Raw genomic sequence first — 16,213 nt, forward strand, 5'->3', positions numbered from 1 at the left:
ATTAAAGTTCAATGGTGATTTCTCTAACATTCCAGAAGAAGAAAACAGGTTAGGGGTGATGAGGCAATGTGATTCAAAGCAGGATCCGTGCTTTTCCTAGAGATCACTAGGGACAGGGTGTATTTGTCAAAAGAACAGAGGATGGAAGGAAGGGGAGATTGGGGTGTAATCTGGCAACAGGACCTCAATTCTCCACCCAGTGGAGTGCTTGTGCTTAAATGGAACACAAGTTTTTAACCTGCCACACCTATGTCACTTTGAAGTAGAAAATTATTGCGATTTCATTTTTCACTTAAACAAATGTTGGTCGCAGTACCGTTAAGCCTGAGAATGAGAAATCGTCAGGGACGGGAGTTTAAATTACATAATGCTGTAAGTGGGAACAGATGTACCTTTTCCTCTAAACTCAGGGCCACACCTCAGAAGGCTATGAGGCCCAGAAGTCAGAGCTCCTGTGCATCCGCGGGCAGATGGGCTGTGATGCAAATCACTGAAGTCCTCACAGACCCCTAAGATTATTCCGGGAACAAATACACTGGATCCAAGCTGTGCAAAGATGCAAACGTACTCTAGGCTTGCACAGTGAAGGCCGCTTGGCAGGGTGCCAAGCAAGGTGCCAGGTTTAGGTCTCCTGAAAGTAAGAGTGGGGACTGTTGAAGCTCCTCTTCCCACTGAGAGGAGTGAAACTTTCTGGGCTCTTTCTGGAAGTTTGGGTTGTGAAATACGTCCCAGCGTCAGCATAAAATGAGGGAAAGGGAAGGAGAAGGGGGAAGTAGGGCGGGGAATGGGACTCCCTAGTTCTGGGCGTGACGGGCTCAGGTGAGGAAGTGAGTTCTTAGGGAAGCATCTGCCGGGACAGCAGGCAGGTGGAGGAAGCCAGTCCCGCCTCCACCCGCCTCCACCCAGGGGCTGTCTGAACTGTACCAGTGCACCGCAGGGTCCCCGCTCTGACGTGCAGGGACTGGGGAGCTATAGGCCTCCTCCCCCGCCCGGGTGGCCCGGGTCTCCAGCCCCGCCCCGCCCCGCCCCGGGCTTGGGGCTCAGCTGGGGAGCTGGCCGAGCTGAGGGTGCCGAGGTGTCGCGGCCAGGAGCATGGCAAAGGTCCGGGAGCTGGAGGACGCCTTCCTGCAAGCTCAACCTTCGCCCCAACTCTCCCCCGAGATCCAGGAGGCGTGTTGTGTGCAGCTCCTGGACAAGGACTTGCTCGTCTACCCGGAGGAAAGAGCCTACCTGGTGGCTGAAGCGCAGCCTCGGGGCGAGCTGGGCAGCCTGGAGAAAGGGGAAGACCCGGAGCTGCTGGGGGGAATTAAATCAGGTGAGTGCTCGGTCTTCTCCCGCACTGAGATAGGTACGAGGATGCATTCTAAGGACATCCAATAACAAACATAAACACGCCTTAAAATGCATACACATATAATGTTCTGTCCAAATCATATTTCCCCAGGGAAAGTGTCCACTAGATATTGTTAATCTAAGGGATTTTTGCATAACTCCTCTGTCCTTCCTATAGGCACCCCATTCGAGGCAAACGTTGAGAGGCAATTTAATTGATTGTATATCCCTTTCCTCTCCTTTATCATTCCTTAAACTTGCGATCAGAAATGCATTTAAGCAACGGTAACTTTTCTTCTGAAGAAGAGGATGCAGATAACCACGACAGCAAAACAAAAGCAACCGATCAACACGTCTCTCAGAAGAAAACCATCACGCAGATTATGAAGGATAAAAAGAAGCAGACTCAGCTCACGCTGCAGTGGTAAGACTGGCCCCAGGAGTATACTTATGCACCTGTTGAAGTTGTTTCCACAATTTGTTTCTCTCTGAAACTTTGAGTAGGCAAATTTAAAAGACGGAATAGGAATTTATCAGATTTTTTTTTCACTGACCATTTAACATGGAGATAAATTCTAGTACAGATGAAACATCAGCTGCTCCACATTATGGACTAAAATGATAATTTCTTCAAATGTAAGCAACAATGAAGGTTTTTATGACTTATGTACTTAAATGCAATCTATTCAGTCCTCATATATTTGTTATTTGGCAGTTTTTCTTTTTTAATTTATAAAACATGATCCTTAAAAAACAGCTTAAAACATAGAAGGATTTTAATGTTGCCCAAATACATAATATTGGCCCTAAGATAGACAAATGTGTTTGAAGTAGAAGACTGAAAAATCAGGTAAGATATTACTATTAACTTAAACAAATGTTCAACTATTTTTATAGCACCTGTCATATGTGATTTATTATAGTGAAAAATCACAAGTTGGATTTTGTTCAAAATCTCTTAAAATCAGGAGTTTATCAGTAGACTTTCTACATATAGAGAACATTTTCCTAAAAAGAAGAGCTCTAAAGTAAAAATAAATATTGTACTTATCTGCATAGTATAAAAAAATAGAGGTATAAATTATCTCCCAAATTCCAAGCAATAAAACATATAAATATTACTTTTTTACTGATTAGTTACGTAACCTACCTCTCTCTCTTTCTCTCTCTCTCTCTCTCTCTCTCTCTCTCTCTGTATGTATATATATATATATATATATATATATATATATATATATATATATATGGCTTAGAAAAACACAACAGAAAAAATAGAATTTAAAAATACTAGCAATTTGTACTTTTATTTATTTAAATGTTAAATTACAATTTGTAATTTCTGTGATTATTTGTTTGTACCCTTTTAAACATTTGAAATATAGACCATATATTCCTCTAAAGTTATATTTTAACTACTGGAATTGATATCATGATTTCTAGTTAAGAATATACTAGAGCTGCAAACAATTGAGCTAATTATCTAGAATGTTTAAGACACAGTTATTTTCACAGTTATTTCAGTTATTTGGGATGATTGGGGCAAAAGTGTTTTGATTTCAGATATATTATGGAGGTGTTTTGATGATTACTCTCATTTTTTCAGTTCATATTGAGTGACTAAAAACATATTTAAACTTACCCCAAATTACTATTGTACTAATGTCTAGGATTACTCTGTATTTTGAAGACAAAATAGTGCTTACAACAATATCAAAATAGATGGAAAGTGGTCATAATATATATGTTATTAGATATAATTTCAAGTAGCTACATAGTTCTCATAAAAATATGCATATTTTTAAAACTGTAAAGCACTGTCCTTTTATTTGAATTTTCAACTATTCTAAAAAGTGTTATTCTTTAAAAAAACCTGAGTTACTGATATTTTTAGATTTTCATTTAAGGTTATAGATTATCTTGGTAGTATTAGAACTGAAAATCAGTGAAAAATCTGACTAACTTTAATTTTCAATGATAATTAGATATTTGATTTTATGTGTGCAAATTAATTTGTTTTGAAACACTGCATCTTAGTTTTGGAGTTTTTGATCCTCCTCCTCCTCCTCTTCCTCTTCCTCCTCTTCCTCCTCCTCCTCCTCCTCCTCCTCCTTCTCCTTCTTTTATTCTTCATAGGAAAATTGGTTTCTGATACTTTATCTGTTCAGGGAATACCTCCTTGAACTTTTTCTAAAATATTTAAATTAGAATTATTTAAACATTTTAAATATGTTAAATCAGAAAACTTGAAGGATTTCATCCTCAACATTAATCTCAATGCATACTCAATATTTCATTGTTATTGTATTATAAATAATTGTGATTTTGCTATACATAAATTTGGCATTAGTAAATTTAACCCCAAATCACCTATTGAAGTTTTAGAAAAACTTGGAATAGAATCTAGAAGTTCTAATTTCTAGATTGCTGTTCAGGTAGTCGTAACACAATATATTCATATTGCATTTATTTAAAAATGCAGTTAATTACAAGTCAAAGGGAATTACAAGTAAATTTTATCTATATATGTATATATATATATTTATGTATATTTATAATAAGATTTTATGTATTGTATGTTATGTTTAGAGATATCCACTGAGAGTTATATTATATTTCAAAAACACTTGGAGTTTTAGATAATCATAGTATTAGTTACATTTAAAAAGTATAAGGATGGAATAGATCAGTATTATTTCTGACTTAAGGGAATTGAATTTACCCTTATGAATTTCACAAGCAACTGCATCACTAATCTTTCCCTGGCTGTTCAGGATTCAGAAGTAGTTTGTGAATGAAAGTAAGGGAGTAGAAGCATTTGCCAACCTGAAGTCTGGCAGCCCTTTCATGTTGAGAATGTTCTTTTAAAAACCTGTCATCTTCAATTTCGCCACTGGTATTTGTATATCAAAGAGTAAATCATGATGAACAGAGAGGTGATTTGTATAGAAGTAAGACCTAATATTTGCAATGTGGACTAGGTAGGAGTGATTATACATTAGCCGTGATATTTTAATTGCACTAGCAGATGTTCACTGGGGTTCTTGCTCTTATAATATTAATCTTTGTGATTTGATTGTTGTTGTTGTTTTTTTTTTGCCTTAAAGCCACACAAATTTATTATCTCACAGTTTCTGTGGATTAGAAGTCTAGGATGGGTTATCTTGCTACTCAGTTTGTTGTCTCACCAGGCTAAAATCAAGAAGTCACTTGCTGAAATCTCATCGGAGGCTCTGGGTTTTCTTCAAATCTCACTGTTTTTTTCAGAGCATTTATTCCTTGCTCCTATTGAACTGAAGTCCTCAGCTCCTATTATTGTTAGTTATTATTTAAAGTGTTATTAACCAAGATGCAGTGTTTCAAAACAAATTAATTTGCACACATAAAATCAAATATCTAATTAATAGTGAAAATTGAAGTTAGTCAAGTTTTTCACTGATTTCCAGTTCTAATACTACCAAGATAATTTATAACTTTAAATGAAAATTCTAAAAATATCAGTAACTCAGGTTTTTTTTAAGGAATAGCACTTTAACTACTATCATTCTCTGAGAGGTGGCCCTCTTCAAAATATAACAATATGCTTCTTCAAGATCTTCAGGAGTTTGCTACTACTTTGGAATTTTTATGTCTTCTGTCTCTGACCTCTAGGCCTTCTTTTTAGAGCTTACTATATTGGTCAGGCTCATGCAGGGTAATCTCAATTAAAATTTTTGTTTATACATAATAATTGTACATATTTATGAGGTATAATGTGATGATTTGATTTGTGTGTACATATGGTAGTGATAACTCAGGATAATTAACATATTCATCACCTTAATATTTTATCATTTTTTTGATGAGTACATTCAAATTCCTCTCTTACAACTATTCTGAGATAGATAGTGAATTATTGTTAATTATATTCACCCTGATATGATTTTTAATAATATCCAAAATAAAGGAAATCTACTCATTAACTCATTTGTATAGTCTGTTTTCAAAATAAGCATTAAGTCATTGAGAAAGGAAAAAGAAAAGGAGTAATAAAGAAAAGCTAGGAAAAAAAGAAAGAAAGAAAGGTAGACCTAATTCTTTTACTTTTTCCTTAGGCTTGAAGAGAATTACATTGTGTGTGAAGGAGTTTGCTTACCTCGGTGCATCCTATATGCACACTATTTAGATTTCTGCAGGAAAGAGAAACTAGAGCCAGCTTGCGCTGCCACCTTTGGAAAGGTAAATGGCATATGTTGATTATACTACCTTACAACTAACTTTGTGTTTGATAGACAATATGGGAACAAATTTATCTGAGGAAGTTCCTTTAGAAAATGTTAAGACATTCATTTTACAACCATAAGTGAAATCTCTTAAGGACTGTGTTTGAAATTGCTATATAGTAATACCTTGATTTTGAGTTATTAGAACCCTGGCTGTCAAAAGATCTAATGTAAACTTCAAGTAAGCTCCATTTAACAGTAGCATTTTCCTTCAAAGAAGTATGCATCAAAGAGTGTGGTATGGCTAGTGTGGAGAAGCAAAATTAAATGGAAATGTTGATGCAATTAGCAGTTGTCTTTATTATTTAGGTTGTTTAAGCATGAGTTTTTAATAGAATTGTATTCCAATACCTAAATAGTTTTTCTAACTCTTGATTTCACTTGAAGTATGTGTATACCCGGTACGTGAAGATTTTATGATGGGATTGGTTAAATTTCTCTAATTTAAAAGCATTCCTTTTTGCCTACTCTGTATGGTTTCAATAGGAACCTATGGAACTGACATTACTATACTTACATATCATTGATATCATTTTGAGAATCAGGAAACAGTCTTTTGGGAAAGACTTGTTCTTTGAGATCCTTATCTTGATCTGTTTCCTGAGAACTAAGCTATCACAGAAAAACTGTAAGAGCTTTGGGTTTCAGATCTTATATATCTAATACAAAGTGAAATCCAAATTCTAACATATAGAGGGACTCATTGTCCAGAAAGTAATGAATGCTCTGGTCTAGCTCCTCAGTTTAAAAAAAATAAATAAATTTTTTTTTAAAATCCATCTGTTTATGGAAGAAGTATGATATGGGACATGTTAATACAGTGGCCTAGGTTCTGGCCAATAGGGTGACTAACTTGTGAAACTTTCTGCAAAGCCCTTAATCTTGCAAATGTAGTTCACTCAGCCTATAAAATGGGGAGGTTACTGGGAAGACCACTTACAGTATCCATGTTAGCATTACCATTTTGTAATTCTGCCTTATAGCAATAATTCTTAACCTAGGGTCATGGCACACCCTGAGAATCTGATAAAAACTGAATACATAATTAATACATAACAAAGAAATTAACACATAACAAAGTTTGGCATGGAGCCCTCTGAACTTCATAGACAGATCTCATAAGATCCAGGTGTCTCTTCAGTGTTGCGATGGATATTTAATTGTGGGTAATTCCCTAGATGATGGAATTATTATAAAGAAACCCAAACCATCCTGCTCTGTGCACAAAGAAAGTAATAATTACTTTGGTAGTAAGTTCAAGCAAAACTAGGTACTGGCAGGATCTGCGTTTGCAATTGACACAAGGGCAATAGAATATTTTAATTAAAAAAATATCTTCCTGTTCTGATGTATTGATGTATATTAATATGTATATTACTTTTTCCAGAGTATATATTAACTTGTAGCTCCCTTGGAGTTCAGCATTTACTTCCTTGAATTAATTGGTTATGAGTGGCTTGCATTAGAAACCCCAAACTTTTTAAAAACTAAAGTACTTTTCTACCCTTTTAGACAATTCGCCAGAAATTTCCCCTCCTAACCACACGGCGGCTTGGAACAAGAGGCCATTCAAAGTAAGATATAGGTGAACTATAGATTCTTCCCTTTTACATGAAGATGTAAAATAAATATTGTCTTTACCAGTGGTAGAACCAGGTATTTACTTTTTAATGAAGCAGACTTTTACAAACTCTAACACAAAAAAGTAGATTTATAACATTTAGAAATAATATTATAATAAAAATCGTAATATATTATTAATTCTTCTAAAAAAAAGTTAGATGAATCATTTTCATAATATTGATGCCTTTACTGAAAGAACCAGTGTCACAAAAGAGTTATGTATGACTCAATATAGTGACTAAATGGAATCCACAGGCTCCCAAAGATACAAGGTCAAAACCAGGGGGTGAAAAAACTATCAGTAGAAAGAACATCCCTCAGTGTAGGTGATGCTCTTCCTCTAGCTTTCTTTCCAGACCAAAATTTCTTAATATATCCTTTCCACTTCAAGACAAATGACATGCACAAATGGCCTCTTGGGTCATCTCTTAATGTGAATACAAAGATAAAGTGTCACCTATTCTCCATCTTTGTATCTTTAGCTTTTTATTTCTTTTATGGCTTTTGCTATAAAATCCTAGTTGCAGGTTCTTGTTCTTTGGTTATTCCCTCTGTTCACTGTGTTTTCCATTTTATCCTTTCTTGTAAATGTAAGCATGTAGAGATCTTTTTACACTGGAAAAAAATCATCTCAGAACTTCTATACCCTTTGCCATTTCTCTATTATTATTTTTCTTTATTATTTCTTGAAAGAGTATCACCTCACTTGTCTTACTACTGGTCATATTCCTCTGTCCTAGTCCATTTTACCAGAACAAAAATCCAATGGCTCATTTTCACTCCTACTCATCTTAACCTTTACTCTTGCCTAGTCTTTGTCCTTGTTGCTAATGCCTTCTTTTTTAAAAAAAATTTACATGACTTTTTTTTCATTTGTTTTAATTAGTTATACATGACAGTAGAAAAATTTTGACACATCATATATAAATGCAGTATAACTTCTCATTCGTCTGGTTGTACATGATGTAGGCTTACACAGGTCGTGTAATCATATATTGCTAATGCCCTCTTAAAATAAGTAAATACAGAAACTTTCCCTCTGTCCTCTCTGTCATGGCACTACCCAATTCCCCTTCTATCACTTTTTGCTTGTCCACTGTCTCCTGTTACAATGTCTAGTTATGTGATTCTAGTCCGGTGCTGAGCCACAGAATATTCATATATCTAATTGAAATGTTGCTAGTAGCCACATTAAAAAAAGTAAAAAGGAACAGATGAAATTAATTTCAATGAAGTTTTATTTAACCCACATATCCACAATGTTTTCATTTTACCATGTAATCATAACTAAGGAGATATTTTACATTTGTTTCATGCTAAGTTTTTGAAATCTGGTATATATTTTACACTGCTAGTACACCTCAGTTCAAACCTGGCTGCATTTCAAGAGCTCAGTAACCACAAGTGTTTAGTGGGTGCCTGACTGGCTAGCTTAGCTCTAATTATTTGCCAAGAAATAAGTCCTACTTTTCAAATTCTCTTGAACTTGTCTCTCCTCAGTCCCACTTTTATAACCTGACTATGACTCTGTCTTTCTAGTTCATTCAATAGGATTTCTCCAAACTGAATTTCTAAAGTTCAGATTCAATTATATCTTCCATACTCAGAATATTCTGCTTTCTTAATTTCTATTAGGGACAAATTTTTCTTCGCTTGACATTCAAGGTCTATTTAGTTCTAACCCATTTTCCTGTTTTATCGTTTACTTCTCAGTTTTCAGCATGTGGCCTCTGTTCTCACTTGATTCTTACCCACCCACCCCACTACCCTTTGCTTCACTCCAACTGTTCCCTCACTCAGAAGGCCCTTTCTCCTATGTGTATGTTGAAATCTTACCCATTTAAATGAATGCCTCATGAACTCTCTTTTTCAAATGTTTTCTTAATCTATTGATTTATTGTAGGCTCTTTGCATCCTCATTACAGATTTTTTGCTTTTGTTTTTGTTTTTGGTATCTATTTTAATGCGACATTAACTTATCTCAACCTCTGAGCAGATATTAAGTATTTCAAGGACTGGGACTCTGTCTAATTCAGGTTTATATTCTTTCTGTCGCCTGATAATGATAGATTATCAATTAATGCTAATTTAAGTTATTTCAACTAATGTTAACAGCATTGTGGCCTGGGCAGGAGAAATAAAATCACAGATTAAAAAGATAAAATTGGTCCTCTCCTTCTAACCTAGTCAGAGTTATTTCACAGTTGACTCCGTTTAGCCTGATTTTTACTGAATTTGATTCCTTCCAAATTGTGTAAGTAGAGTAGAGATCAGATAGTGTTTGAACTAGAAAGATATGTGAAAAGAGGCAAAGCAATACAGAGAAATCCTCTGGACAGGATCTGCAAGGGGTGGGCAGGCTGGCTGCACCGAAAGTAAATTAATCCTGGAAGGAGCCTTTAAGATTAGGGATGAATCATTAACCCTGTCCATTGTGACATGGTCAGGCTCTAGTACTTAGGTTGATATAGCAACATTTGGTGACTTCTGGCAATTTATTTGATATCTTAGAGTCATAGATGTGACCAAGGGCAAAGCATTAACAATTTGAATTTTTTTTCTGCCTTACTGATATACCATTTGCTTTTTATGGCATGACTATTACATTTTTTTGGTATTTTTAATATCATGAGGAAAAGGAAAATTTTTCTTTTATAAACTAAGTGTATTGGAAGAAATAACAAGATGTAACTTGTGTGTCTTAAAAATGGTAAAAGTTTTGATGTAATTATTCTTAACCACGTAATTTCTCTTTTTCTTTTTTTATTTCAAGAAATGTCCTTAGATTTTTATTTTGAAAACCAGTACATCAAAAGGTAGCATAGGGCCTGGGGTTGTGGCTCTGCAGTAGAGCACTTGCCTAGCCTGTGCATGGCCCCGGGTTTGATCCTCAGCACATATAAAAATAAAATAAAAGGCATACTATAAGTAAAAACAATATATATACATATATATATATATATATATATATATATATATAATCTCCCATACTCAGAATATTCTGCTTTCTTAATTTCTATTAAGGACAAATTTTTCTTTGCTTGACATTCAAGGTCTATTTAGTTCCAACCCATTTGGAAAATATATATTAGACTAGTGCTTAGGAACACTGGTTTGAAGTTGGACAAATCTAACTGTAAATCCTATACTTCCAGCTGTGGCTGTGTGACAACAGATTAATGAAGTGAGTATAGAATATCTCAAAACAATTGTTATGAGAATAAGTGAGAAAAGTATAGGAATAAATGGAGGAATAATATGCTTTTAACTTCAGTATCCTTAAAAATAGACATTAGTAACTGAGTGCATTCATAAATTGACAGTATAATTAAAAGTTATTATTTATTGAATAATACACAAATATACACATGTACTCATTTCTCTTTCCAGTAATGATACAATATAGGAATTGGTTTATTTTACAAATGAGGAAAGATTATTGACCTGCCCAAGGCCATAATGATACTACCCAATAACAATGTTGGCATTTATACTAATGTTTTTCTGACTTTAAATTTTATGCTTTGTCAACTATTAAAAGTAAAAAACCTACCTTTTTTCATATCAGTTGTTTCAACAAAACAATTATTATTAATTGAAATTTTGATTTTTTTGAAGTATGTTTTATTTTTTTAAATGAACAGTTCTTAAAATTTATTAATATATTGGATTCTTCCTCAAAAAGATAATAGCACTTTATTAAACCTCAATCATAAATTTTATTTGGAGGTATTTATGTTTTATATAAAAGTAAACTTGTAGCACCTATGAAATTTCACTGTGCCTTTTAATTTTTGTCCTAAATATTTTTCTTCTAGTATGTTATCTTCACATGTATCATCATTTCTAGACTGCTGGCAGCTGGAAGTTTGCTGGGGCCCCTTTGGCTGTGGCTCTCAACATCATCACTAGACTGTTTAATATTTTATAAATTTACATTTATGAAAAACATTTTTATGTCTATAGAACTGTGAACAATTGAATGAAATATAATTGAAGTACATATACCTTGGAGAATCAGGAAATCATAATTTCTCCAAATTTCATAAAACATTTTGCTTTTATTGTAGTGTTTAGTATAGTACCCTAAACATACTGTTATTAAATGTATAATGATTTATTTTATTATAATTATAAATTATTATTATATAACATTTTTAAATTGATATATCCTACTTTATTATTTATTTACCTCAACTTTGTTGGATTGAATATTAAAATATATTAATTTATATAACTTCTGATAAAGATTACTTACAAAATAAGTTTTTAATTTTTGCTAAATTTTCATAAAATAGCTTGAGTATGTCCAATCATTTCATTTGGGACTATCAGACAAAATTTATCTTAGATTATGATTGACTTAAAAGACTTTTCTGTATTGTGGGCACAAGGCAACATCGTAGTTTTTGAATCAGACCTTAGATATATTTGGGTTCATGGACCAAAGGCACTCTCAAGATTTCTCCTCTGCTCTGGTCCAAGAATGAAATCCAAAGTTTGGAAAACACTGATTTATGTGACTAAGAGATGGTTAGTAGAGTTCATTCTGTGTCTACTTTGTAGTCCTGTCTTTCTAAATTCTGAAATAACTGGCTCTTACAGTGACCCATTCTCCCAACTCACGCCTTGGCACAGGTTCTGCTATTTCTTCCCTTCATTAAAAAGTAAAAGAGAAAAAAGTTTAATTAAATAATATGAGCCAAACTTTTGTTCATTGAAAGGAAAAAATATTAAAAATATTTAAAAGAAGTAGATCTATTAAAATAAATTAAAAAACAATGGACATAATCATTATATAGGCCCCAATATTATATACGATCAAAATATACATAAATAAAAATGAAATAGTTCTGTTTCTACTGGTAAGTCTGATGTTCCACATACGAAACCACTTCTGGGGTTGTAACTCAGTGGTAGAGTGCTTGCCTTGCACATGTGAGGTGCTGGGTTCAATCCTCGGCACCACATAAAAATAAATAAATAAAAATATTGTGTCCATCTACAACTAAAAAAAATATTAAAAAACAAAACAAAACAAAAACCTATAAAGATTAACACACGGTGTCAGAAAGCCTCACTCCAGACCACTACACAAGTGTGGTTTTGGGACAAACCAGTCAATTCATATGTGGCACTAACCATTCAACTCTCCATCCATTTTTTTTTACTCATAGCGTGCCTTCCCTGCCAAGAAAACCAGCAACCCAATGGCAGATTATACATTCAACACTGACTTCACTTTCTTGTTTTTTCTTTTCTTCCTTTTGATTTCCACCAATGCCAAAAGTATACACCTGATTTTAGTCTCTGTAATATTTTTAAAGTTAGATTTTTAAATAAATAATAATTTTAAAAAATTGATGGGTACAATAAAATATTAATTAAGAGCAATTCTTGAATATTTAGCCCATTCATATTTTTATTGATGTACAAAGCATAGTTTTACAGAGTTTTTGGGATGCAAAGAATTGGAAGGTAGGATACCAGCTGTCAAAGAATTCTCATTATTAATATTAATTATTTAAAAAGCATTAACTGAGAAGGAATGCTATCTAGGCACTATAGGTACAATGGTGAGCAAAAAAGAGCCTGTATTCCCACTCCCCCACACAGAATAGATTAACAAAGCAAGGGAGAACATAAGTGAGCCCACAAATAGATTTCATGCACATGGTAGACTGTTTGATTTGAGGTTACATTTTAATTTATTATAGACATTATTCAACCAAATCTTGGTTTTTAGACATGATGGACAGAAGCTATTATCTTATTTATTAGTAGTGATTTAGTGGGTTAATAAAACTGATATGGCAGCTGCTCTTATCATAACAAGTTATTGCAAGTCCCTGAACAGCTTAATCCCATCATTTCCTTATCAGTTATCATTTGTGCAGTGTAAACTAACATCAGGGCTACTAGCTCAGTGGGAACATATGTTTCAGGAATTCTGTGAAAGGGCTGAAATGGAAAAGAAGAAATATAGTTACAGACTTAAATTGATCAGGAGATGAAGAGTATTAGACACAAGGTAAATATTTTAGTCGTTAAAAAAAGAATAACAATAATTAAATTTGTCTTATTAAAAATCTCAAGTTTTAGACCATGTTTACTTTAAAATCTGGACACAGCATTAAGTAATTATTTTTCTTTATTCATAAATTATAAACAAAATCAACCTCTTGATGTAAGGTATAAGACCAGGGACATGGATGATTATGAATGAACATAAATTTATTAGATAATTAGAAAGGTCACTTTGATGATGGAAACAGTTTCTTGGAGAAATTAGCCAACCATACTCAAGATTAATAAATAATTTATCATATATCTTTAAAAATATATATAATAATCATATAGGGAGAAAGAATTATGAAATGCTTGAAAACCTTATTCAGAATAATCTATAAGTCATGCCCCAGATAGGTGTACAAATTAAAATAGCTAGTTGTCCCACAGTGAAGCAAACCTCATTTTTTATTTAACAGGCACAGTATATGTTCTTGTTATATTGGAATATTTCTGGAAAACATTACCTAGCAAGATTTGTTTTAGGAAAATCTATTAACAACAGAATAGTCCTATAAAATTTTGCAAGGGGAATGAAAAATCCACGTGTACTCCTCATGAACTCACTCTTCCCAGTTTTATGAGGTTTATCTTTAGCTGCTAGGAAGAAGGAGCAGCTCATTTCTTATCTCTTCTCTGTTCTGAAAGACACTAAATCATCCCTGAGATGACAACATGTACCTAGTTAGACTAAAAGAAAGATTAAGTGGGAGGGATTATTTTATTGGCTCAAGAAGAACCTGGGTATGAAATGTGCCGGAGTATTACAATCATTGCAAAATATTGACAAAACATTGCACAATATTGTATTGCTAACAATGGTCTTTTCACCCAAATATACTGGTTTTATGCCTTTGTATAGAATATTTATTCCTACAACTTTTGGTTAACCCCAGTATTTTACTGTTACCATGGAAATGCACGGTGTAAATTGAAAACTACTGGCTTTAAAAAAGTTTAGTTTTGTTGATTTCCAAATTCCTAGAACACATTGACTAACTCAATAAATATTTGAAGTTTTTTTTTTTTTTACTGTAATTTCTAATGGGGGGATACAACTTAGAGAAAGATAAAATTCTCTTCCTCCACATCTTAGAGTTTATCAGGGAAGGTGAAAGTCGTGCACACACATACCAGTGACATAAGGGAAAATACTATATGGGATAAGACCAAGAGAGGAGTTCAGGGAACAGAAAGATTGGTTTTGCCTGAGAAACCAGGCAAACTTCATACATTAAAGTTATGGGTAAGAATTGAGGACATGTAGGTAGAAGGGTATTCCCAAAGGACAGTTCAACAAAACAGAGGCACCATCATGTAAAGCATAAGCTACTCATGGAGTACAAGTAACCCTAAGAGTAAATTATAAGATTTTATAGTGTTTGTAGTAGGGTTAAACGAGTTAGTACATTTCCTTACATCATGTTAAATAAGAGATTTTCAACCAAATTTCCAAATTGTGGTGGTAAAATATGCATATCTTTGACAGAATTTGTAGTTTCCTTTACATTATTATTTTTAACTTCTTCATATTATTCATGCAGTTATTCAATAGATGTTTATTGACTTATTATGGGAGTCTTACATTCTAGAAGGAGGCTTTGTTTATATTTGGAATGTCAAATATTAAGCCTCCAGATCAATGGTATTGGTCTTAATGACTCATGTTTAGCTCTGTTTACTACAACTCATAAGGAACCAGAAAAATGTGTGTCCCAGTTTCACTTTAGAATTTCCAATAGTAAACAAACTTGAGAGACAAATTAAATATTCCTTCTGCACCATCTTGAGTGTGGAGGCCACATGCATTATGGAAATTGTGCTCTGTGAAACTGTGGGTTTGAATTCTTATTTCAAATCCATAAATTTTTACATAACCTTTTTAAATAAAGTACATAATTTTTGAATGTCTGTTTTGAAACTGGAATATATTCTACTTGCAAGCTATGGAAAATTGAGGTCATAGATACACTTAAGTTCTTTGCATGTAATAGGTGATCCATAAATGGTAACTATTTATTATCTATCATAGTCTACTTCAATTGTATTACAATTCTTTTTTTTTTTTTTTTTTGCATGCTTTTCTTCCATAGAAGACTATCAACTCCTTCAGGGCAGAGAGCATTCTCTACCTCTTTTTTAATTCATTGCACAATAAGCAATGAACACAGTGGAAGAAAAGAAAGCACACTCTTTCAATGGTTGCTTATCTCCTGGCACACTTATAAAAGTTTATTGATAGAACATGTTCAGCTACATCAACATGTTTAAATCATGAGTCATTGCTGTAGAGCTGAATGTAGTTAACCAAGTCACTTCCTTTGTGTCTGGATTGATAGTGTCATTTTCATTTGATGTATGAATAAAATATATTACTGAAAAAAGACTTTTTTTTCACTAGATACAAAATATTGATTCTGAATGCAGGTGGAGGCATTAAATATTTCTGTTTGTAAAAATAGTCTTTTCTAATGTTTGGGAGTGAGATGAGGGGGACAACAGCAGTCATTTTATAAAACTAAGGAAAAAATAAATTGTATAAATGAAAATACTCTTTCCTTAAAAGTCAAAAGTAAGAAAAAAGAGGACAAATCCATAGTATATTTATTGGGTCCTGAAGGATGTTGTCATTTTTGAAAAAATGTGACCATCAGGTGGTTTTAAAAAGTAGAAGTAAACTTTGCCTCAGTGCTAGTTAGTGTGGTCAGTGCAAGCATCTGGTTCAGGAGGCCATGGACAGGGTGACATTCAAATGCATGACTTTCCTGACCAGATTTTCCACATTTTGTTCATGACTGTACTGACAGCTAGCACAGGGGTCAGACACAGCATGTACTCTGTTTATTGAACTTATGGTCACCTCTCATGACTTATCATGACTTTTGTCAACCACTTACGAAATCAATGTAATTTCTTCTCAGCCTGCATAG

At 33.6% G+C, this 16,213-nt stretch overlaps 1 protein-coding gene across 1 annotated transcript in view; it reads left to right on the plus strand.

Moving 5' to 3' along the window:
• The first annotated feature begins 847 nt into the window (after window positions 1–847).
• Window positions 848–16,213, plus strand: part of Rfx6 (regulatory factor X6) — a 51,493-nt gene continuing 36,127 nt past the window's right edge. Inside the window, exons 1-4 of the mRNA XM_046426430.2 lie at window positions 848–1,315; window positions 1,600–1,756; window positions 5,424–5,547; window positions 7,104–7,165. Coding sequence (XP_046282386.1) covers window positions 1,093–1,315; window positions 1,600–1,756; window positions 5,424–5,547; window positions 7,104–7,165 — 566 coding nt within the window. The 5' untranslated portion in view covers window positions 848–1,092. The remainder of the gene's footprint in view (window positions 1,316–1,599; window positions 1,757–5,423; window positions 5,548–7,103; window positions 7,166–16,213) is intronic.

The sequence above is a fragment of the Marmota monax genome, unplaced genomic scaffold (assembly GCF_021218885.2).
Source record: "Marmota monax isolate L192 unplaced genomic scaffold, Marmota_monax_Labrador192_F-V1.1 WCK01_AAM20220418_F8-fsc00174, whole genome shotgun sequence".
Lineage (NCBI taxonomy): Eukaryota > Metazoa > Chordata > Mammalia > Rodentia > Sciuridae > Marmota > Marmota monax.